General features: G+C 44.8%; 2 protein-coding genes across 2 annotated transcripts in view; one reads left to right on the forward strand and one right to left on the reverse strand.

The window, feature by feature from the left end:
- The window catches only part of LOC149335935 (trafficking protein particle complex subunit 12), a 23446-nt gene extending 12650 nt beyond the window's left edge, over positions 1–10796 (reverse strand). Inside the window, exons 1-6 of the mRNA XM_089552479.1 lie at positions 10406–10796; positions 9155–9446; positions 4131–4372; positions 3594–3770; positions 2930–3043; positions 1670–1783 (exon numbers count right to left, since the gene is read on the reverse strand). Coding sequence (XP_089408605.1) covers positions 1670–1783; positions 2930–3043; positions 3594–3770; positions 4131–4372; positions 9155–9446; positions 10406–10579 — 1113 coding nt within the window. The 5' untranslated portion in view covers positions 10580–10796. The remainder of the gene's footprint in view (positions 1–1669; positions 1784–2929; positions 3044–3593; positions 3771–4130; positions 4373–9154; positions 9447–10405) is intronic.
- Positions 10797–11006: 210 nt separating this feature from the next.
- On the forward strand, positions 11007–23578 carry LOC149335936 (EARP-interacting protein homolog). The gene is made up of 9 exons (XM_089552481.1): positions 11007–11323; positions 11394–11477; positions 12190–12325; positions 13779–13938; positions 14764–14860; positions 15308–15444; positions 17116–17283; positions 21474–21632; positions 23352–23578. The coding sequence occupies exons 1-9, from the start codon at positions 11282–11284 to the stop codon at positions 23518–23520; spliced, it is 1152 nt and encodes a 383-aa protein (XP_089408607.1). The 5' UTR covers positions 11007–11281; the 3' UTR covers positions 23521–23578.
- Positions 23579–24423: the final 845 nt, after the last annotated feature.

Here is a 24423-nt window from a genome sequence, read left to right on the forward strand (position 1 = left end):
AGCATAGTCGAAGTCATTCGATACAAAAGCTCTAAAACATATGAAACATGTGTGCAGCTTTTTTTTTTTTCGTAACACTCATTTCCCAGGAACTGCTCAAGGTCAGTTCAGTTCCGCATGACTGCCTCGTGGGCTAGGTCATCCTAGTATTAAAGAAGAGAAGCCATTCATCACCAAGTAACTATACTAATGCTCCATTCCATTACATGCATCTTTTGTGAGAAAATGGAACACATTTTATACTTGCATATTGCTAACTTTCATGCATTCATCAATTTTTTTCACCCAAATCAGCATGGTTTTAGCAAATGCCATTTTTGAGACACTCAGCATGCTCTTTTCCTGCATGAGTTGCATCTCAACATAGATTGCAACATCCCAATTGATGCACTATCTTCAGAGTTTGGAAAACCTATTCGTAAAGTCCCGATCAGGCATTTCCTATAACAGATATCACACCTTAACCTTGATGCGTATGCTCTAAACTGGACTCAAAGGTTTTTAACCACCCGTCAGCAGTTTGTATATGCCAACTCCAACTCATGCTTTTCGTGGTTAACATCCCCAGGTGAAAATTCAAAGTGGTATTGCAAGTGGTACCACTTGCAACAAAGTGGTTCCACTTGGGAACCACTTTAATGTAAGTGGTACCAGTTGGCCTATTAAGTGGTTCCACTTAGGAACCACTTCAGTACAAGTGGTCACATCTGGTCTTCAAAGTGGTTTCACTTGAAAACCACTTTGGAGTGAGTGGTGCACAAGTGGTTCTAACTGCCCCTCAATCTCTGTCTATTTGCTCTTGGGATCTCATACAAAGGAGATGGCCTTAGGCATCTCCTTTGCATAATATCTGTTAATGACCTGCCTTGCAAAATTTCTTTCCATATCAGTTTCTTCACTGACAACTGTGTCACTTAATGAGCAGTCAATAACTCCACTATCTGGTCTGCATTACAAAATGACCTTAATCACTGATCTGCACATCCTGCCAGACTGAAAAAACCAGGTCATCAAAATAAATTGGCATGCATATATCATGCGACCTAACTTGCGAATGACCTGGTAACCACATCATAAATTCTGCTAACCGCGCTCTGCATTATATATGCCATAACCTTGCCCCGGCTCTCCTCCCTATTAAACAACATGTTTTCCAAATATCTGAGCAAACCAAGCTTGAGTCTTGAAATCAGTTCAGAATTGCACTACCAGATACATGGTCTGATTATTCCTACAGATCAAGCATATCAGCATCAAAAGCTCATCTTTCCCACTTTTGTTTCTCGCCGTACAACAGCGCATCTTTACCTTCTTCACCAGTTTTTTTTTCATTCTTTGCCTTGTGATAGCCCGCACATTAAAAGAGCCCACCACATCGCCCATGACAGCCACCCTAATATAATGTATCCCCAACAAGTCCATACTATACCTTCCAACAGTCATTTTTCTTTCTCACAGCCAAAGACTGAAATCAAGTGGATCACCAAAAACCATTCTTCACAATCCGTTTATTACCTGTTTCCCATGCTATCCCCACTCCTCATGTAAAGTCCGTTTGATACCTCGAAGGATGGAAATACGTAAGTAAACTAAACCAGTGAGCTACAGAAATGCAGGTTCGACAAATTTAAAGAACAGATTCTTAAGCAGCCACACAAGGAGAGCTTGCCTGCAGGGAGTAAGGGCTGTGCCTTGACGGGTGACCACCGGACCCTGGGCCCTGGCCCACACTGGTCAGCAGCCTAGTTGTCAGGTTGATGGCCGCATTATGACACTGAGCTCCCTGCAAGTTTCAGGTGTGCAAACAATCAGAAATCGGGTTAAAAAGCACTGTACACTTAAGGCTTAAAAGGTCACTGACACAGTGTACTCTGCATCCAGCTTCTACACACAAGCTTAACATGGCGAGAGACACCTCTCTCGATACCAGAACCACGTTGGGTGGAACTGCAGGCAAAACCAAGTTGCTTTTAAAGCGACAGCTTTAAGGTTCTCATTCAGCAGAAGAGGCAGCGACAGTGTTGGGTTGAGAAACCCACATCACGCCAACAACGTATTGAGAAAGCCACGTCACGACAGCGTTGTGTTGAGAAATTCACGTCATGTCCTTTGCTTGACACGACATAGTGCCGCTGGAATGCAACAACCACCAGAAAAACCCCGCAATCTGATGTATGCCGCTGCCCCAAAAGATGGCGCGCGAGCAGTTAAAGGTTTTCTCAGTACGGAACCTGTGTCCGGGTGGAACACTCCTTTGTGGCCATGCGATTGTGTGTGTATGCAGTGAGTACTAATCAAAGTTTGTATATATAGAAGCAACATTATGTGCGTAAACTGAAGTGTAGAAGAGTTCAAAAGTCAAAACTGCAGAAACTGGGCCAAGATAAATGTGTGGATGTGCACAAATAACAATGAATGTGTGTGAAGAGAAACGCTGAAGGGAGCCATTAACACTCTCGCTTGATACGCTTAAAGGCGCAGCTTTTTTTTTGTTGTTACTTTGGCTGTCCCACAAAATTGGTATTAAACTGAATGCTTTTCATTCTGGAAGTGCCACAAACAAAAGAAATAGATGCACGCAACATACAAAAACGAAAAAACTTTGTGTGTTGTCATGTCCCAGAGGTGTTTTAAATGCTCAGAACTTATCGGGCCTCTCGGAGCTGCACCTATGAGCGCTACTATAGGATAGGCATTGATGAGCAAAAGAGAAGTATATTCTGAGCATATACAAGGACGTATACATGTGTCCAAATGGGAACTCTTCTGTGGAATGCTGTGGAGCCATCTTCATGCTCTTCTTCCGGGCTCATCTAAAGAGCGTTGAGTTCGATGTATCAAGGCTACACCAGACATCAGAGAAGTGCTAAGACTGGTTGGTCCTACAAATGGTCCGCTCACGAAAGGCTAGAGTAAAGGCAAGACTTACGATGAGTTGCTTCAGCCCTTCTTCATTTTGAGGCACGTCATCCGCTGTCAGCGTCCGCCGAGAGCTTGCTTCCTCAACAAGGTGTTCCTGAAGAAGCACCCGGACTGGATCCATCTGCCATTGCAGTGCACATGAGTGAGAAAGAAAACAAGACCCGGTTAGTTTGAGATATTACAGGAGGTAGAAATGAAAGAAGAAAAAAAAAATAACAGTTTGTTGCCCACAGGAGTAGCAAGCATGAAACAGCTAGCTTAGTAGAAGCTCGCAGTAGTATGATAGCCATGCTAAATCTGACACAACCATAACCTTCTCATGGGAGGAGCTCCCACTGTTTAAAGTGGGCCATGAATAGGCGCTCAAAAACTGAACTCTAGGATGGCTGGTTAAAAAAAAGGGCTAAATGAGTGCACCTTAGCCAGTAATCATGTCCAGAAGGTCAGAGTGCGCATGCTTGGGTGCTTCACTCCTGGCGGACTTCACTGGTAAGGCAGCAAAAACGATGAGGATGATTCAATACCCACAGCTCATTTCCTTCTCAGTGACCCTAATGTCCCGTGCATCAAGTTTTTATCCCCACATAAAACCTTATCAAATATGGAGACGGGATGAAACACTGAAACAATTAGAGATGAAACGCTCTAGAGGTGGAATGTACATGCTGCACCTGAGGCTCATCAATGATGACACCGGGCATGGTGAGGTGTTCTCGCTCCGGAAAAACGGTGCCGGGCTCGGACGTCGCAAGCCGGGCCAAAAAATCCCTCGTGGCAGCTGACGGCAGCCAGTTGTCGTAGGCACACATGTCGCCGTCTTCCACAGGCTCTGTCATCAGGCAGGGCTCCTGAAATGCAACTTCCCAGTGAGCTTCGCCAAATATGTTTTCCCAAATCAACAGATATCACAACCGTGGTGCTGAATGTCTCTGTGGCTCCCATAATTATGTCCAAAGCACATTAAGTTCGAAGTTTATTTGGAGATAGAATACATAGCACAATATGCCTATGAGGTACGGAAAAGGAGGCTTTAATGCCTCTTGTGTGATTTGTGTATGATCCAGCAGTGCTGGATCTTGATTCTAACGTTACTGCACAGCCCTAGAGAACCTACAGTTACATATTAAGCTCACATAACAACATGTGCGCCCCAATGCCACTCCAAGAGTTTCACAAAGGTGGCGTGAGAGCAAGTAGTTAACACAAACCTGCCCAAGGGAAATGGGGCTTGCACTCCCTGATGACCGTCCAGACTGCTCGACGCCAGCAATGCCAGCAGCAAGGACATCAAAGAACGCCTTTCCTTCCTGGTCACCACCACTGCAGTCACTTGAGAAGAATTTACTCAAAGATGGTCCTTCCTCTGAGATGCTTCGTGAAGCTACGTGGTTTTCGGGTGGCTCAACGACGACAGGCTCTTGAGCAGGCATCGAAAAGAAAGGTGTCGGGCCTGATGAAGGGTCAAAGGAAGAAGAAGGTGCTATGTGGTGTCATGTCATATTACACTATGCAACACTGGGCCATGTCAAGCGCACCAACTGCCACATGCAAGTGCTACCGGACACAAATGTACACTTGTTTGCACAAGTGGTCACTCATCAAAGGTGTCGAACAACCACAACCAAGTGCAGCTAAAGCAACACTAGCAGCAAAATAATAATAACAATAATAATAATAATAATAATAATCTTTATTCAGCATAATCTGAACATACAAAGAAACGGAAGCGCCGAAGCCACAAGTGGGCTTGTGCGGCGACAACCGGCAGCCGCGGCAATCTTCGCGCTACATCAGAGCTCCATCAGAGGCAAAAGAAAATTAAAAGACGTAAACATGAAGAACACAAAAATTTTGGCACGGAAAGAATGAAAAAGCACTGATAAGATTTTAGTACATGTTAAAGATTCTCTAACGCTTGAACAGCAACACGCACTTTTTTGCGGGTGGTTAAAGAAAATAAATCATCCGGTAATTCGTTGAAGATAGCTGGCACGTAATATTTTCTAGTTGCTTTGCCGTAGTGAGTGCGCACTCTCGGTTTATGATAGCGAGGAACATGTCTCAACGGTACCGGTTTCGTATTTATGTGTCTGTATGTGCTATTCCAAAAATATTTCAGTACTAGAATTTGTTTAAAAAGATTGTCAAAAGAAGGCAAACCGGCTGCGGTAATGACACTGCTGGGCAGATTTTCCTGCGGCAAGTAGAGAACGCTTGTAGCAATGTTTTTCAAAATCCTATTAACACGACATTTCCATGTGAAAGAGCAGTTAAAAAAACAACACATACCGTATCTCAAGACACTATACCCCAGAGCCTGGGCGACTAATTTTCTCACAGAAAATGGCATCATAGTTCGCAAATTAAACAACAAGCATGCAACACTTCTGAGTTTCTTACAAATGTGAGCCATCTGAGTATTCCATGCCAAATCACTGTCTATGTATATACCAAGATACTTAACCGACGGGACGCTAATTATAGGTTGACAAGAACACAAAGAGCAGTATGAGGTGTGTAAATATATGGAACCTGCACTTGGTACATCTTTATGTGGGTTACGAAAACAGACTAGTCTGGATTTGGTGTTACTTATTTGTATTAAATTTGAGGCAAACCAATCACTAACTTTAATAGCGTCCTCCTGGAGGTTAGCCAGGGCATATGAAAAATCAGGGTTGCTTGAGACTAGTAAAGTGTCATCGGCGTAAAGGAATATGGTGGATGATTTCACATGGTCACATATGTCATTCACATATAAGTTAAACAACAAAGGAGATAAAACGGACCCTTGCGGGACACCACACAGCACTTTTACAGCGTCACTGCAGATAGGCCCAAACATGACTGCTTGAGAACGATTGTGAAGATAGTTTTCAGTTAAAGACAAAAAAGGACCCCTAAATCCATACGAGTACAGTTTAGAACACAAAATTTGATGATTTACCGTGTTGAAAGCTTTTTTTACGTCCAAAAAAAGTGCGAATGCTACCTCATTGTTCTCCAGGCTTTGATGCAGCAAATCGGAGAGATTTTCCAATAGCACCTGTGTTCCTGACCCGCTGACAAAACCGTACTGATTCCCACTCATTAGGTCATGTTTAGTAATAAAAGCATTCATTACAGAAAGTACATGTTTTTCCAATATCTGGGATACGCAGGAAAGAATAGATATAGGGCGATAGTTTGCAATATCATTCTTCTTCCCACTTTTGTACAGAGGAACAACGCGAGCGCTCTTCAGTGATTCTGGCCATGTACCACTCTTAATTATGCCGTTTAAGATAAGCAGCAAAACATTTTTCAGAGCTGTAATGTTTCTTATCAGATCACCTATGAAAATGTTGTCAAGTCCGGCAGATTTGTGACGTTTCAGACTAGACAAAATGCTGAAAAGATCAGATTCTGTCATAAGAGGAAGGAAAGCCGATGGCGATACGCTTTTTGTCATTTTCGTCGAGCTCACAGTTTGGACTGCGACCCGTTGCTCAGCGGAAAAAACGTTATTAAACTCATTCGCCAAAATATGCGACACAACACCGAAATTGTGCTCCACTGATTCTTGAATGGAAAAGCGTTGGTTACCACGTAACTGATTAATCAGCGACCAGGTGCTCCTGACATCGCGACGAGTGCTGCGAAACTGCTGTGCAAAGAATTTTCTCTTTGATAAGCGAATAAGTGCAGTTACCTTGTTTCTGATGCAACGATATTCCGCTCGAAGTTTGTCATTTTTTGGTGCCCTGCGGCATCGAGACCAGATACCTTCTTTTTCTTTGATGGCAGCCAGGATTTCAGCAGTCAGCCACTGACAGCCAATTTTACGTTTCTTCACAGCCAAAGTTTTTTTACACACTTCCTTTATTTCGCCTAATACCTTGACGAAACTGTCGTACGCGGTATCAGTAGTGTTATGATGAATAAATGAATCCCAATCATATCCAGTAACATGATTATCGAACTTTTTTTGGTCTAAAATGGTCACGACACACCTGGTAGAGTCGGTGTGTAGCGTAGAGACTGTTTTCGTAAGGCGACACGCAATGTAATAGTGATCTGCAAGTTTCTGTCTGATCACGGCTCCGGATACAAAGATGTCCGACGCACGGACGTTAGCATGGTCAATGCAAGTAGTTGTGATGCGATTGTTAAGAAATTCTTCTCTGGTAGGATCGGCGAGCTGTGGTTCAATGCCAAATTCCGCGAGCATGGTTAAGTAATTTTCAGTGCCATAGCGATCGCCCTTCATCAAATCGATATTAATATCCCCTATCATGCACAGATTTTTCCCAACAAAGTTGGCTTTGAATATTGTTTGTAATTCTTCAATAAATGCCGACGCATTTAGACTAGGAGGTCGATACATAACAAGAAAGTAAAATGAAAAAGCATGAGTGGATATTTCAAAGGGCATGACCTCCACTGTGCCGAAGGAAACACTAACCTCGGAGACCATCAGTGATTCTTTGAATAATACCGCAATGCCACCACCCCTGCTGTTGCGTGTGAGGAAGTAGGCATGGTAACCGGGAAGCCTAAAGACATCGGTTAGAGTGCCGCTAATGTTAATTTCCGTTAATGCAAACACGTCAACAAAGTCACTGAGAGCACAGGCCGTAACCGCAAATTGATCCCAATATTTCCTGATGCTCCGGATATTAATGTGAAGGATGGTGCAAGAACAACCCAACGCTGGCTGAAAGGTCTTAACAAAGGAGTCGAAATCTGGAAACGACATACTCTATTCAAGGAAGTACAAACCTTAAACCATCTTATCAACGTCACTTATTGACGTGATCTTTAGAGCAGTAGCACCCTCTGTCTTCCTGGCAAATATTTTCCCGTTTCGCACCCAGACAAACTTATATCCCTTTGCTTTGCCTTGAACCCTAGTCCTCCAAAAAAGTTCACTGTTCGTACGAGTCAGATTCTCACTGAAGAAAATGTCAGGAATAGTTTTGTTTCCAGCCAACGCCCTGAGTCTACCCCTTGCCTGCAGCCATGTGTCACGCAAGCCTGGCGACGTGAATCTTGCCAATACCACCGGTATCCTTCCCTGGCCTGCTGATAAGCGGTGAACAGAACTTACTTGTTCCGTCGTGTGGTCATGCAAATTAAGCTTTACAGCTAGGTCCGACAAGACTGCCTGCAAGTCTTCATCTGCCGTGACCGGTAATCCGCTTATTTCCAGGTTAGCTCGGCGAGTATACTGTTCAGTGTCATTTAGCTGCGATTGTAAGTCACTGATCTGTTTTGCTTGCTCCAATACAGTTTCCTCAAGGCAGGACACTTTCTGATCAAGTTTCATCGTTGCTTGCGAGTTGGTGTTACACTGTTCCAGAAGCTTATCGTATTGGGATGACATGAACGTGACTGATGCTTTTAATTCAACAGTCGTAGTCTGCAGGGTCTGACAAGTGAGTGTCAACTTATCAACGTGCACTGGTATCAGTGCAAGACTGTCAATGACGTCTTTCAAACCCAGGATAGCTGTCAACTTGTTTTCAAGGGAGGCTAACCTTGCTAATATGCCTGACGAGTTGTCCTGCGGTAGCTTTTCAGAAGCGACAGTAGCTCTAGGGTCTCCGCGACATTCACGACAACGCCATTTATCTCGTTTCGCAGGACCCATTGACGTGTATGTCGACTCAGCGATACCAGAACAGTGCTGCCCAAAATGATAACACAAGCTGCATTCTGCGCAAGTAATGCGACACTCATCCTTTTCAAATGCCACATTGCACAAACCACACTTTGCATTGCCATCGGTCATAGTACCAGATCAAACAACTGCACGAAGAAACGCTTTGCAGTCAGCGGCGGGGCAAAAAAAAAAGAAGATATATATGTATATATATGCAGCTCAAAGGATCTTGAAATAGGCTAAACTCTCCATGTCCTAGAGGCACTTGCAGTACAAAAAACTGTTAGAAGCCTAGCGAATCAGCACTGTGCTTTAATTTGAGGACAGTTCCAAGCACATAGAGTCAGCATTCACAGTTCCGTACAGTGCCAATTTTCAAGCTCAAGTGCAGATTGTCCACGCAAGATACTTCAGGTAACTAAAGATGTAATTATCTGGGTGTTTCCAATGCGCTGCTTAATTTGAACCTTTGGTACTTTGAACAAACTGTATGCCACCTGACCAAACTGAGTTGGTAGATGCTAACCATCCTTTAACCAATTCATGCAGTGCTTTGGAATGGCCGTCTTCAACACAATCGTACAGTACCTTCAACAGCTTCCTGTGCGATGACTGCTACCTCGGGCTCTTGAACAGTGCCGTCGCCAACGGAAAAGAACACAGACGAGTCCTCTGGCGGTCTCTCATCGACCAGCGGTGCTTCTGAAACCCCATCCTCCAATGCTGTGCCTGCCTTCTGTGCCATGTTCACTTCGGAGACGCTTTTCATCATTGGCGACGTGCTCACGGCCAGTGAATCAAAGAAGGAACATGCTGCTGCATCAGTCGGTGTGTTGCTGAAGTACCGCTTTAAGTCTGTGTCTTTCCCCGGGTCAGAGTCCTGCACATTGAGGCATGTGTGAAGGTAAGACGATCGGTGCAAGTGCAAAATGAGACAAAGTTCAGCACCAAAGGCTAGACTATACTACTGGCAGCACATACAGTACTATTGAAGAACTGTAGCTTGTTGGGCCAGTCGGTGCATGGTAAGTAGAAAACCAGCGAACGCGTCCTTTTCGCTGGTTTTCTACTTACCATACAGTACTACTTCCAGCACAAGCTTACCTGTGGAATGTGGTCGCTGGCCTAATGTTGCAGACTTGGCTGCATGCTATTATAGATTAGACTAGAGTGCGCGCAAAACTAATTCTGGTGCAGAAGTTGTGCTCACTGACATGTGGCAGCACAATGCAAAGAACAATTAACATCACGTTCAGCAGATATTATGCCTTCCTCCAAGCAAAGTATTCACGCGCAGACATACAATTACCCTTAGCCGAAGGATACTTACGGATTCAATCCTGTCTTAACTTCCTGTTTTACATCAATATCATGGTGATCGGTAACAAGTGAGATGCACGTGTATTTCTGAATCTGTCAGCATGAACAACTAAGACGTGCTGTTTTGAAGTTCATAAAACAGGAGAACGACACACTGCCATGATTCCAGGCAAGTTATGCACAGTGTTTGCGATGTGACAATCACATTCAGTGGGCCCCTGTCGATTAACGTGGCTCGTTAGCTGCGTTAATTAACAAACTGGTTATGTAACGATGCTCACAGTCGGTACCTGCTGTGATGGCGAACCTGTATGCAAACAACTTTTACTTCGCGAGATCAAACGCTGACTCGCTACCAACGAGTCCTCAGTTTCAACAAGCCACCGTTCCACACAGCATCTACACTAGAGCTCATCAAATGCGGCGATCAAGCGCAGCGCGTAGGAATTAACTAACGCTGTTCACACACCCCGTTTATGAGAAGCGGGATCGTATGATGCGAATGCATGCAGTTCCTACCTCCGAGTAAATGTCTGTCGTTTCCAAGGCCACCGTTTCCATCGGCGCTGAGTCATCCTTGTCGTCGGCTTCGACGACAACGCTCGGCGTAACGGCGTCCGAGCTGGCGGCTGCGTGCGCCGATTCGTCCAGGCCGAGAGCATCCGACGTCGCAGGAGGGTGTGTGTCGGACATCGCGCCGGTGATTCGCCGTTCCTGCCCGCACGACACGTCCGGAGCTTCGCGATATGAGTCACACCTTTCTCCTCAACCTAGCACGTGGACGTAGGAGCGCTTTGCGAGCATCATCGGAGCAAGAGCGACGTTAAAAAAGCGAAAGCAGCTGCTACCGACAGTCGACGTTTGTTTTCGACTCCGTGAAGTTCCTGCGGAGACCGGTTAGCTATTTCGACGGCCGCCAACAAGACTGCCAGAACGCAGTACGCAGTTTCACATGTAGCGTTTACTGCAATACCAACAGAAGCGAGCATTTGCAATAAAGTACCACAAATAATAATTTACCAAGACATCAACTAAAGCCAACAATGCTAGAATTTTCTTTTTAGACCTCGCACTCTGCATACCCGTCAAAATTAGATTCCTGATGTTCTCACGTCGCACGTCAAAATAGCGTGCGTTGATTCCTAAAACAGCCGGGGCGAGCTGTCTGCTAGATGTTCTTCTCTTGCTGAACGCTTATACTATCGTGCTTACAAATCACGAAGTTTTAGATGTCTGATTTAAGCGTCGAGAAATCGATAAAAGGATGTTGATGTGGGACATACACACTAGGCTCCTGTAATTAGCGGTGGTCGATTGTGGTCGCCGTTGAGCGTTTGATGGCAGCTGCCGGCGTCTCGTGACAGTTGCACGGTTTCTTGTCCGTAGTACGGAAAGATGGAAGACGAAGCTGCTGTCATCTACGGATTGGAACTCCAGGTGAGTTGTTGTGCTGCGGTGAGCTGAGTATCTGCTGTAAAAGATCTGAACGGGTTCGTTTCTTTTGCAGTCCCGATCCCTGGCAGCTTTAGCAGCGGAGACCGACACAGTTTGCTTTCTGGTTGGAACGCAATCACTGAAGTGCGACAACCAGGTTGGTTTGCCAACTCTGTAGCAGCTGGGGAGGTGCCTGCGTTCACTGCCCACCGCACATGTCATTTTTTTTTTGCTTATTTTATTTTTATTTCGTATTCATCGATATGGTGCACGCAGCGACAAGCACTACTTGCGGTAGTTTCCGCGGGAAATCGGCGCTGCAGCCCTTTCATTTAGCTGAATTATTGCGATGAAGTTAACTCTTGACATTACTGTAGTGTGTTGATCACCCGCGTACTGCAAGTTGCTGATCAGCACGCACCAAGCATAGAGAATGAAGTTGATTGCAGCGCCGACAGTTATGTCGTAAAGGGAATAGTTGAGGCCATTTGCAGAAAACTGTACTTTGTTTTAGGAAACAGCGAAAAACGTTCAGCTTGATCACTTCACTGTATTTATTATTTTCTTTATCTGCTTTATCTTCCAGAACATATGCAACCTGCCAACCTGTCTCTCAGACTTTTAAATAATATCTTGTTTTGGCAAGGGTATACAACAGCACAGAAATCAGGACGGCGCACAGCAACTTCGCCTGTATCCATTACACTTTCTGCCAACTTGTTAACTTATATTGTAGATATATAACAAATGGTTTCTTTCAATCAGAACTAGTACAGAGGTGTAACTGCTGCTTCACAGAAACTAGAACAGCATTCAGCAGTGCTGCACCTCTGCATAGATCACCCAAGTGCCTGTTGTCCCCTTGCCAGATCCATGTTCTGGTCTACAATGAAGAGACCAACTCGTTGAGCAAGGCTGTGTACATCCACAGTGCGGGAGAGCTTTGGCATCTGGCCTGCTCGCCGACTGACAGGACCCTATTCTCCTCTTGCTACAATGAAATCAGTAAGCACCTGTCCATTCTTTCCTGCGCCCCTGCCTCTCACCTCCACCTGTCGTTGCTACAGGTGTGTCGTGGTAACTGTGCAGTCATACCTGTATCTTATGTATCATGGTTTTATCAATTCCCTCTGTTTACTACGTTGGTTGTAATAGTTCCTGAAATTTAATGCAGTTCTCTTTAAGTGAAATAGCGTGCTGCTTTGGCTCTGATTAAATTTGCTGTCTGTATGTTCTCAGGAGCAGCTATATATTGAAAGGACACTGCTGAGGTTGAATGCTAAATGTGTAGACTGCAGCTGATTGGCGTTATGAAAAAAAAACTACTGATTCAAAAGGCTGCATGCCTGGAAGAAAAAAATTGATGTCAAGCATTTAGGAGCACCTAGATTATCGTTTCATCTTGTATTGTGCACGAAAAGCCCAATGTGGAGGATCGGCTGATAAACCAATTGTTTCCGTTGTTCAGGTATTTTCACCTAGTAAGGCAGTTCTCCGAATTTTTGCATGGCTCTCAATCTCTTTATAACATAGTCACGGATCATGAACCTTCAACAAGACGCTAGAGAACTCCACTCAGAAATCCAGATTTTTCAGGAGTGATGTTATTACTTCTTAAAATTCATGAGAGCATGTTTTTCTTCACAAACTGGATACGTTTATTATCTCTCTAGATCAGATTTCCTATTTCAGGTGCTCCAGGTGACACAGAGCACCTGTTTCCTCAGTTACATACTGGCCAGAGGCTTAGTTCTTGAAATAGCGAGCCTGAGGAAGTGATTCACAACTGGAAAAGGCCTCGCCTTTCGCTCCGCATGCATTGCAGTTTATTTGAGCACGTATTGTTAAGATATCTAAGTTTCTGTCGCAACATTCTTTCTAATTTCCCAGTTACCGTATATTGCCGATTATAAGTCGACCCCCCAACTCACAGCCCCCTTTGGGCAAAAAAAGTTAGACTCCGAATTTAGGTCGACGCTGCCACACCCCGCGGTCCTAGCTCGCCGAAAAAGTTTTTCAGAAGGTCGAGTCATAAAGGAACATTTATTTGTTCACGAGACATCTCCGACTCATTGTCACTTGTGAGGACACAGGCGTGATCATCATCTTATGAGCCACTGCTGCCGCTGGTTTGTCGATAACAAGTTGCTATCGTATTAAAACAAACCTTTGGTGCATATCTCAATTAAATTCAAGTGTTTTTAAGCAGATCCACTTTCGCACCATGTCTGAGAACTATTATGGAATTACGAGCGCACGGTGTGTGATATTATCCGCGACTTGGTCGAAACTACTTTTGCCCCCGCATATAGGCCGACTAAGACTCAGCATATGCATCGACTCCGATTATAAGTCGACCCCCCAACTTTGGAAGGACATTAAAAAAAAACGTCGACTTATGTGCTGCAATATATGGTAGTTTAGTGTCCATCACGCTTTCTGGCATTCCTTGGTGCAGCCAAAGCAGGAAAGTGTGAGATGCAAGCTGCCATCTGGAAGTTGCCCGAAGTCCCTGCTGTGGGCGATCTGTCACCTCCCGACGATGGGCTGGCGTCGTTGCCGCGACTAGAAAAAGTCACTCACCTCGACACCCAGAACTATGGCAGTGAAGTACCCAGGTATGCTTGTCTGTGACCTTTTGTTTTTTTAACCCATATATACCAAAACTTCAAACATTTGAAAAAAATTTAAGCATTTTTCATTATAAAATGTGTATTTCACTTCATAATTCAGAATCATCCTTTTATTGGTGGAAATATTTTTCTCGACACTGACTTCTGAGCCATCCTACAATGCAGGACAATGGACGAATTTGCTACCTGTTACTTGTGGTAGAGCTTCAGACATTTTGCTTCAACTTTAAAATCACATTTCTCATCGTGCGTGGTGGTGTCCAGAGAAGATTTGGCAGATTTTTTTGAACGCGCACAGTACAACTCCTACACAGGAAAAGTTTAGACCCTCTCGAACCTACGCTCACAGGTGCAAGCTTTTACACAATAAACTTTTAGGTTTACTGCGCAAAAAATGCAGTGACCTACAGGTAGGACACTAGGCATATTGGCTTAACACGTTCACAGCGTCATGGGTCACCGGTGTGTCATTTCAATTCTTTATGCTTTTTGGCAACGAGTACTGTGTCACATAATGATGCCATTGGTCAGATTTCCCTGCGAGATCTAACAAGGAGGACCTCACGATAAAATTCGACCAACGGCTTTATCAAAACGCAGTATTCGCGGCCACACAACGTGAACAAATGAAGTGATCTACCGGTGAACCAGAACGCAGTGAACGTGTTAAGGTAGACTGACTCACATTGCCAAACTAAGGAGGAACACTTGCACTTAACTCATATGCATAACGAAGTTCCATGTATAGATGAGGGCAATGTCTTGGATATCCATTGGATGTCTAACAGATATTCTGTCTTCTTTGCACAGGGTACTCTGGGAGCCCACGGAAGGCCGTAAATTGGTCTCTTTGGTGAACAACAATGTCCTCATGTGGGACCTCGCATCATCGGGCACGTCAGCCACGGTAAAGGTCTTTTCGCAGCTGCCTGCCATCACAACTTATTGCCTGATGCCTAAATTACCAATCGATCAAGCTCATAAAGGTTGGAAAAGTAAATAAAAGCAGACCTTTCCCTGGAAAGCATTGAAACGCTGCACAAGACAAGCTTTTGCACTGGGATGATACATTTAGATGCAATAAAGCAATTTCACAAAGTTCTTTTACTGGACACATGTTGATGTGGCAGTTGAGAAAGCATTCGTCACTCTACACACTCATCCTCTGTCATTTACATGCACCGCAAAACTCTTACGACCTGCCCTTATGAAGACAGAAAGGGGATCATATACTTCTTGTGATTGGTAGTGCCTTGAGCGACATTGCAGGTGCATGGCCAGAGGGATGCCCAGTGTTGTTTGTTGCAGCTTCCTCTTACTGTGAGTTCAGTGTGGCTGCCGTTGTTCTGCCCAGCTGACCGGGTGCATCACAGTGGAGCTCAAGGGCAACCCAAAGCTCACCTGCGCTGCGTGGAACCCACACCAGAGCTGCACCCTCGTGGCTGCGGCTGTAGACACTGGCATCAAGGCCTTTGACTTGCGCTCCATGCAGTGAGTTGCTCAGCCTTCAACGCAGTTGCAAGGCAGTTGCAATAACTTCTGCAGTGATATGTCGTCATAGCTGTCATCATGTCACAAGTGCAGTGGGGTAGTTTCAACACTGACCCAGAACTATCTTCATGTTGTCAAAATGGATTGCTCATCAATACCGCTCGAGCCGGAGCTTGGTTTTTGAAACAGATGGCGCTTTAATAACCATGCCTCCGAGTACACTCTTTGCTACTGTGGTTGGTAGTTTCACAGTGCACACACTGGTTCTAAGACTTATTCCAGGCTTGCTGTGCATTGTCTTTTGACATGTTTTCAAAAAGGGATAAATTTTCTGAAAGAAATTTTGCATATATGAGTACTGTGAAGTGGCTGTGTAGGTGGCGACAGTTGCTGAGCTAAGCATGCATAGTTCCTACCTTTTTTTAATTAGATTGGTTAATTCAGTACAGTAATTTCATTTTGACACTTGAAAATTAAAGCATTGGCAGACAATACATCCTTCTGCCCTTGTTTTATTGGATGCTGTCTGAAGATTTAGCCCGATTGGTTGCTCTGCTGTGCTGTTATGTTATGCTAGGCAGGCTTTAATCATGCCTCTGTACTTATTTATTTACTGATGAAACAAGTTTAGTTTCCGATTTTGGTTGCAGCTTATGGCGAGAGCAGCACCTCGAAATTTAGGCCTGTCATGCCCACAGTGCAAGGTCGAGCAGCCAAGGTGACCTAAGCTCACCTAGAGATCTTCACTTTCAGAGAGAGTTCTTCACTTTGGCATAACTCATAGTTTGCTTGCTTTCGTGCAAAGCTCACTTGGCTTACGATTTGACTGCAAAAGGCTGTTTTTCTTCGCATATTTCTTTAACTTCAAAATAATTGTGTCCAGGAGCACTCACACGTGTAGTTAGGCAGTATATATATAATGCATGGTTATATTGCCGGTTATAATGTAGAAAATTATGAGAAAAGGTGTCCTGCCATCTTGCGTAGCTTCTTGTGACAGTGCACCGCAGTGGTAGCCTGGTCGTTTGAGCATCAGCCTGGCACACAAGATGTGCGTGGTTCGATCCTCAGTGCCGTTGGGTACCCACCAGTGATACAATGGGTACAAGCTTCCCATTGGCCTGGTGCTTGGCTTTTTGGGATGAAGTGGATTTTTTATCCCACCTTGACTAGATGAAAAAACCTTGTGCCAAGGCGTTCTTTGGCCTCAGATGCACTTGGGCCATTAAATCATCTCGATGTCATCTCGTGACAGTGGTGCATCTTGCTCATGAGCACAAATTTGCTATCATTGCAGCTGGGCTTTGCACGTTTTTTTTTTTTTTTATAGAGCAGGGTTTCTCTGTGATGTAGTACGCGCTTTGCCGCCTACTGCATCTGTTGCCTGCTGGAAGCATTAGGAAGACTCTGCTGTAGCACTACCAAAAGGATGGGCCTTTACACATGAAACTTGAGATACAGTCGACAGTTGAGCGAGTCAGTTTGGATTCGCTCGGAAAAAAAACTGCAAAAAGGAAGCAGAATACGATGAAGGACAACACAGCAGAAGCAAGTGCTCGTGCCTGTCCTGTCACATGTATTGCGTCGTCCCTGGCATAGTTTTCTGAGACTGAGTTGTAGTGGCTGCAGAGCAGGCAGACATACAGTGCCGTCTTGCCAACTACTATGCAGGCAGGCATGGCAGATCGAAGGGGCTCACGGGCAGCTGGTTCGGGAGTTGGACTTCAATCCCAACCGGCAGTACTTCCTGGCCAGCTGCGGCGACGACTGCCTGGCCAAGTTCTGGGACGTGCGGAACCCGTCGGCCCCGGCAGTCACCCTCAGCGACCACTCCCACTGGTAAGACTAGGGCCAGGGGCAGTTCTCTTCTCTTAACGTATTTTCCGTTGTATAAGACGCGGGTTTTTTTCAAAAATCTTGCTGGTGCTTCCTATACAAGGGTGCGTCTTATATGCGAATTTTCTGTTGTTTTTTTTTTTGCGAGTTCAGAAGTTACTCAGGTTCATGTTCAAGCTTTTTTCACCGAAAAAATATTACTACCAATAACGCGGTTGTAACATGGTTAATACTTCAATACGGGGACCGCCGTGCGCAACTTTTTTAGGTGAACTTTATCATGAAACGGCGGGGTTGACCACTTCCGGGATCTTAAACACGCGGCCGTTTCGGAGAGCCCAAGCAAAGGTAATGTGAAATGCCAAAAGATGGCGACAGTCGCGCTTCTCGCCATTGTCAAGACAAGCCAAGAGAAGCCGATGTTTTTTTTTAGTCACCCTTTGCAAGTACGTAGTGCAAAGAGAATGCTTCAGCCGCGTTGCCTTTTCGATAGCGCATCCAAAGATGAAGACTTTGAAGGTTTTATGTAAAAATAAATTGTTGTGGACATAAAGAGAGTTCTTTCGCTTTTTTTTCTTTTGTGCTAAAACGTGGGCGGGTATGGTGTGAGTGTTGCCTTTTTCGATCACTTAGCATTGCTTAAGAACTCCCACGTACGGTGCATTTTGCGATGGTCGCATAAGCATGCTTAATTAAGCCTCACTAGCCAAACTGGGTAAATTGGTGTGCGTCTTATACACGGGTGCGTCTTATATACCAATTTTTTCAATGATAGCCTGCATATATGGCGGGTGCATCTTATACAAGGGTGCATCTTGTACACCGGAAAATACGGTACTTGCGTTTCACCTTGTCATCATTCTGGTGCACTGTTGGCAAGCAAGTTAGTTAGCACTTCTTAAATGTCTGATTTTCTGGCACTTTAGCTGCAGTGTGAGTTGGTACAGGCAGAGGCGTGTTATTAAGGCGAAAGCCTTTAATGCCTCATCGTTGTAAGCAGTTGTTGTCGACAGAAATGTCACGCTTTTCAATTGGTCGAAATGGTCGTGACGTCAAAGTGCACAATTTTCAAACAGGGCCAATTGTACTTTGGCTAGTAACCATGCAACCAATTAAAGGGATCGTATAGCGATGCTCCAAGTAAATAAATAAATAAATAAAACCGAGTAGGAAATTGGTCGAGTTGTGGAATCGAACCAGGGTCTCCGGACTGCGAGACGAGCACGCTAACCACTCCGCCATGCCAGCTGTATGGTTTGCAATGAACAAAGGCGCATCTAGTGAATACGGTGTCATCGTTCACTCCCATCTTCCTCCCTTTCCTTGCGGTGAGGTACAGGTGTCCACCGAGATATGCAAGACAGATACATTTACTTTCCGCAAAAACCAATTTACTGCCGAGCAAGGGCGATGGCGTTCTGTGGACTCCCTGGTAGCGTTGCAAGACGCTGTCGCGTTCGACTCTAAGAGGGGAAGCTTAAAATCCTAGCCACACATCAGTGACACAAGCAACAACACCGCGCTTAAGGCTTTCGCCTCACCGCACTTTAGGTCAACAAAGTGCCCACCTGAATTTTTTGTTTTTTTATATATCTTTCCAGTGATCCCCCAAAGTAGTATTTGTTTCTTCGCAGCCTTTAGGCCAGGTAGCTAACCAGAACTTTCTGGCAAATAAAAATGAATCAATTGATTTGACTTGTTAGCTGCAGTAAAGCTGGCAGCACTGTCCTCCTTCGAGGTCTGTGCACTTTCAGGTTGGTCGTTTCCATTATGGCACAACACCTAGCTGGGTGTGGTGCTGTGCTTTAACGTACATATGTGCAGAACAGGCTCCACAAGATTGGTCTAACACTCAAGCTTTCCGTTTCAGCCTGAAACATGGCATTACAGCACTTTTCCGCACCTGTTAGTAAATTGGCTGGCCTAGTGGCAAGCACATGGTCAAGGGCAGCTTAAGAGCATTCATGATTCACAAAAAGGGTCATTCCTCGTTTTAAATAAACTCATGGCAGACCATACGGTCCTTGTGTCCTGGTTATCTCAACTGCTGTGCTGTGTTGTATGCCTTTGAACAAGAAACAAGTCTGTTTCGAGTTGCCTTCGCAGCATCTCCTCCTGCTCTTCCAGGCAACAGGTATTGAAAGCAATAGCTCACAGATTGATTATTCACTGTAATAGAGCACCAGTGAAGTTATAATGAACTGTAGAAATAGCAGCCTCAGTTGCAGGCTGAGAAAAAATTTTACACAATGTCTTTGCAGTGAGGGATATAGTAGTAGTACTGTCACTTGTTCACAAAAAAGACTTGTATGCACTTGAGTCTGCTGTACATACCGTTCCAGGGGGTTCAGTATTGGATGTAGTTTTAACAGCTCTTCAATTTGGCAACACTGGCAATCCCGGTTTAGAAAATTTGCATGGCAATGCAGCTTGATGCCAGTGCTGCGTGGTTGTTTCAAAAACAAACAAGCAGATGTAGGCCCAATTGTCTTCTATGTAACTGCTACCAGTTTCCTCGCGGTCGCAGCAGCAGTGTGTTGCTGCGTTTATTTGCATGCGGCTGCACAAGTTTTGCATCTTTAGATGTGCCCGTTCACAGTTAGTACCAGGACTAGCAAGACAGAAGTCTGCGACCATTTGGTATGTCCGCAACTGACTGTGAAGCGTCCACACTGTGCCAACGACCAAGTTCTGCTGAAATCTTGCAGCTGACAAAACAATGAACTGCATCCCTGCTGTTACACATGTGGAAAAACAACAACGACCAAGTTCTGCTGCAATCTTGCAGCTGACAAAACAGTGAACTACATCCTTGCTGTTACGCATGTGGAAAAACAACAACAAAAAAAATGTCTCCTTATATGCTATGAACGCAAAAGCAATGTGTACTACTATTTCCGTTGGTGTGTTTGTGGTTCCCAGCAAACCAAAAAACTCTCAGAGACGTCTAGCTAGACGTCTCTGAGAGGTTTTTGGTTTGCTGGGTTGATTATGTCTGTGGTATTCTGTGCGCTTGTGTAACTTAGTTAACGTTGGCCACCAAACTGCACATCATTCGGAACTATGTGGGTTGATGCCCATATATGCATAATTGGTCGGTCTCTACTTAGCATTAATAGATGGTGGCAAGGGCTCATTCCACTACCAGCACAGTGGTTAAACGATGCGGCACTGCATTGAGAGGTGGCTGTTTTTGTCACAGCCACCCGTAGGGATTGTCTGACCCCATATTGCTCTTCCCGGGGAACTTCTCACGCAGCTGGCTTGGCGCTTCTCCGAACTTACCCGAGTTACTTTGGTTGCTATTCTTGGTGACCTCTCGCACATCTGGTGCTCCGAACTTATCTGAGCTTACCCGAGTAACTCGGGTAAGCTCGGAGAGTAACTTGGATTGCTAGGCGACGGCACAGTATGATATATAAGTACGGTGAAAAGATTCTCGGTCTCTGTTGGTGAGTACATGAGAGCTTTCGCATATTAATTCCCCCAATTGGATAGGCATGGCTGTTACCGTCTTGACACCCCCACTCTGTCCAATGTGAGCTAGCTGCAAACCCGAAGTGAACTAGGCATGCATTTTTGCCGAAAAAAAAATTTAGGGGGGCACTTTGTTGACCTAAAGTGCGGTGAGGCGAAAGCCTTTAGCACGGTGTTGCTGCTTGTGTCACTGATGTGTGGTTAAGATGGTAAGTACACAATTGTTTGTGAATCTTAAATGCTGGAGACACTGGAGGGCGTTTGGGAGGCATCTGCCTGATTGGACGCCTTTCTGCAAACACTCTCCAGCGTCCTAGACAAGGGGAACTACATATGCGTTGGCAGGAAGTAGCGTAGCCATTAGCACGCTCGGCTGTGGAACGGAAGGATGGTGGTTCGAATTCCATCGTGCACAGAGATTTTTTTTCTGGTCTGAGTAGAAAAAGTGTGACCCCTCTGCTGACAGCCTTCTGTCCACAACGATGAGGCATTAAAGGCTTTCGCCTTAAAAAGGGGAAAGTGCATCCTGGGGGGTCACAGGAGAAGTGAGCACTGCAGTGCCGCATTACTTGCACTGGTGCAGTCAAATGGCCGATTCGAAATCCTGTTTTTCTGCTCATTGCAGATGAAATGGGAAGAACGAGGAATACAGAGGAAAAGAGAAAGGGTGAAGGATCTCACTCACTAGTAATGCCTCCGCCCTCTTCTCGTTTCAGGGTGTGGAGTGTGCGCTATAACCACTTCCACGACCAGCTCGTTCTGACATCGAGTAGCGACTCCCGGGTGATCCTCTCTCGTGTTGCATCTGTGTCATCCGAACCTTTTGGCCACCTCGTGGATGATGACGAAGAGGGCGGCGATGAACATAAGGAAAAGTGAGAATAAGTTTTTTTTTTTTTTCATGTTGTCACGTTTGCAGTTTTCATAACTGAGTGATACGCTTGTTAACTCTGTAGTACCTCTGACCTCAACTACCCTTTCTTACACTTCAATGTGAATTGTTCTTCTAATACCTCTAACCACCTTGCACAATAATTTTGGTAGCTCTAGAAGTATATGTAGTCTTACTAAAAACCTTCATGGCCTGCAGAGCCAAGCGGCCAAATACACAAGGTTTATTTCGAGATTTTTTATGGCACCTACAAGTCCTTATAGGCCTAGAACAAAATGGGATAGGAGGGAGAAAAACTTAAGTATCGCTGTCTACAGCTTCAGCGGTTGTGCTGCATTTCCCATTGTCAGACTGTATTGCAAAATCTTTGAATGAAGCTGAGCACACAAAAAAAGGTCTACCAAATGTAGAACATTCTTGCATGCTATAGTCTGATACAACTCAAGAACAAAGCGGCTTTTCGTCGTCAGAGGACCCCCCTTCCAACCAATGGCGTCGGTCGATTCTCATGAGCCTGCTAGTGTGACTATGCAGGTAGCAGCGGGACAGTGCATGGAGGGAACTACAGTCAAGTCCACTTATAACAATACTGGTTATAACAATATATTGGATATAACAATGGTCGGTCATGGCACCATTAGCTTTGCCATGTGTTCTATGGTAAAATAAACTGCTTATAGCAATGCTGTCAAGGCACATTATTGGTTATAACAATTAAATCTGGTAATTCAGTGTCAACCATTACAGAAAAAGAAAAATGCTACAACCACACCAGCAAAACCATGCTTACAACACAAAAGCGTGCATGTGTGGGGCCGACCAATGGACTAAGCTGGTGCAGCAACGCCACAAAAGCAAAAGAGGCAGGCGTCATCGCGTCAGGAGAGCTGCTGCATTGCTGCATTGGCTACGCACGCCATGCGTACCCCTAATCAGTCAGTGCAGCACGTGTGCATGCAGCCAGCGCGGTTTTTCTCTTGTCAGCTGTCACCGCACCCTTGGTTCTGCATGCTTCTTGAATTTCCCATAAGAATAGCTTCCAAAAAGCCGGCTTGATTCCTGTAACGTGGAGGTGCGCAAAGCTCCCGGTGGCGCAGTGATGGCGGTGCTTTGGTCATCAGTGAATGGTGAACATTGTTCCGGTTCCCTGAAGTTCGATTTAACGAGCTTTTACGGGCATTAGAACAATCAAACCCCTCTGGGTATTTACTGTCAATAAATGCTCTGAAGTTTGTCATCCTTTCTTTTTTTTCGGCACAACCCTGTTATAACAATTATTGGTTATAACAATGGTATTTCCATGGCACTTGAATATTGTTATAAGTGGGCTTGACTGTATCCCCTTTCATCTGCCTCTCCCTGCATTGTCATGCTAGCAGTGTGATGAGAATCGCCCGACGCCATTGGCTGGAAGGTGGTCCTCTGATGGGGAAAAGCAGCTTCGTTCTCGAGTTGTGATCCGATTATAGCTGACCTGCGCCCATGATGTTGTATTCGTTACTAGGCCTCTCTTCCTTTTCCTATCTGTGCCATATTAACTTTCCTTGTCTATCAAATCCTTAAATCTGTATACAGCATTGGCAGTGTTCCTTTCTTCTATCTGCCTTTGACATTTAGCGCCGTGAAGCGATTAGGAAAGGTGGGTTATGGAATTATTTCATACCTCGAAGCCTTATCAGTAAACTTTTCCTTGTTCTTCCAGAAAATGCGAGAAGGATGGTGTGATAGCCACCTACGAAGAACATGAGGACAGTGTATACGCAGTGCACTGGTCGACAGCGGATCCATGGCTCTTCGCGTCGCTCAGCTACGACGGGCGGCTTGTTTTGAATCGAGTTCCTCGCACCGAGAAGTACCGCATACTCCTCTGACAGCGGCCAACATTCCTCTCTTTTGCATTTCAGTGCTCACAATAAATTTAAGCATTCAGTTACTGTTTCTCAGTTATTGCATAGCTATAAAATGGCAACACCGAACGTGTAACATCCAGCCAGATATAGTGGGAGAAAAGCCTAAAATTATACAGGGTGTTTCACCTAAGGCTTTCTGCAATTTTTAAAAATAAGCTATTTGAATTAGATGCGCGCTTTTTCTGGCATAACATTGTTAGTGGTGTAGTACATCATAATGCAGCTAAGACGTGCTAACTAGCAGGCTTGTTAACCAATACTTAATAGTTAACTTTTAAACTATTACCGTTGGGCTCCTTAATTATTGAGAGGCATGTAGCCCACCGTAAGTGATGTCCATATCCGTTTTTAGAATTTCGAGAATGCGATTATCCTCGGCGCTGTGGCCCAACAAATTTTGGCTATTTCGACGAGTTGCGTGCACTGGAGAGGTTGCTTTGCCTACAAGCTTCTCAAACCGCATGTATTTTGGCGCGATGTAGGCGAAATTTGTTGGGCCACAGCGCCGAGGATAATTGCATTCTCAAAATTCTAAAAACGAATATGGACATCACTTACGGTGGACTGCATGCCTCTCAATAATTATGGAACCCAACGGTAATAGTTTAAAAGTTAACTATTAAATATTGGTTAACAAGCCTGCTAGTTAGCACGTCTTAGCTGCATTATGATGTACTACACCACTGACAATGCAATGCCAGAAAAAGGGCGCATCTAATTCAAATATAGCTTATTTTTAAAAATTCCAGAAAGTCTTAGGTGAAACACCCTGTATATTGCATCCCTGTGGAATGATAGTATGCCTCAGTGCAGGGAGAGCTACATGGAGTGGCCTTAGCTCTGCAAAGTTTGCGGGTCATCAAC

The sequence above is a fragment of the Amblyomma mixtum genome, chromosome 7, assembly GCF_055824585.1.
Source record: "Amblyomma mixtum isolate Tamu chromosome 7, ASM5582458v1, whole genome shotgun sequence".
Lineage (NCBI taxonomy): Eukaryota > Metazoa > Arthropoda > Arachnida > Ixodida > Ixodidae > Amblyomma > Amblyomma mixtum.

What these genes read in the sequence shown, in the direction of transcription:
- LOC149335936 (XM_089552481.1), top strand. Translation starts at nt 11,282, where the DNA reads ATGGAAGACGAAGCTGCTGTCATCTACGGATTGGAACTCCAG. An exon ending in TCTACGGATTGGAACTCCAG is followed by an intron (nt 11,324 to 11,393) that starts GTGAGTTGTTGT and finishes TTTCTTTTGCAG; the next exon opens with TCCCGATCCCTGGCAGCTTT. An exon ending in CTCTTGCTACAATGAAATCA is followed by an intron (nt 12,326 to 13,778) that starts GTAAGCACCTGT and finishes TCCTTGGTGCAG; the next exon opens with CCAAAGCAGGAAAGTGTGAG.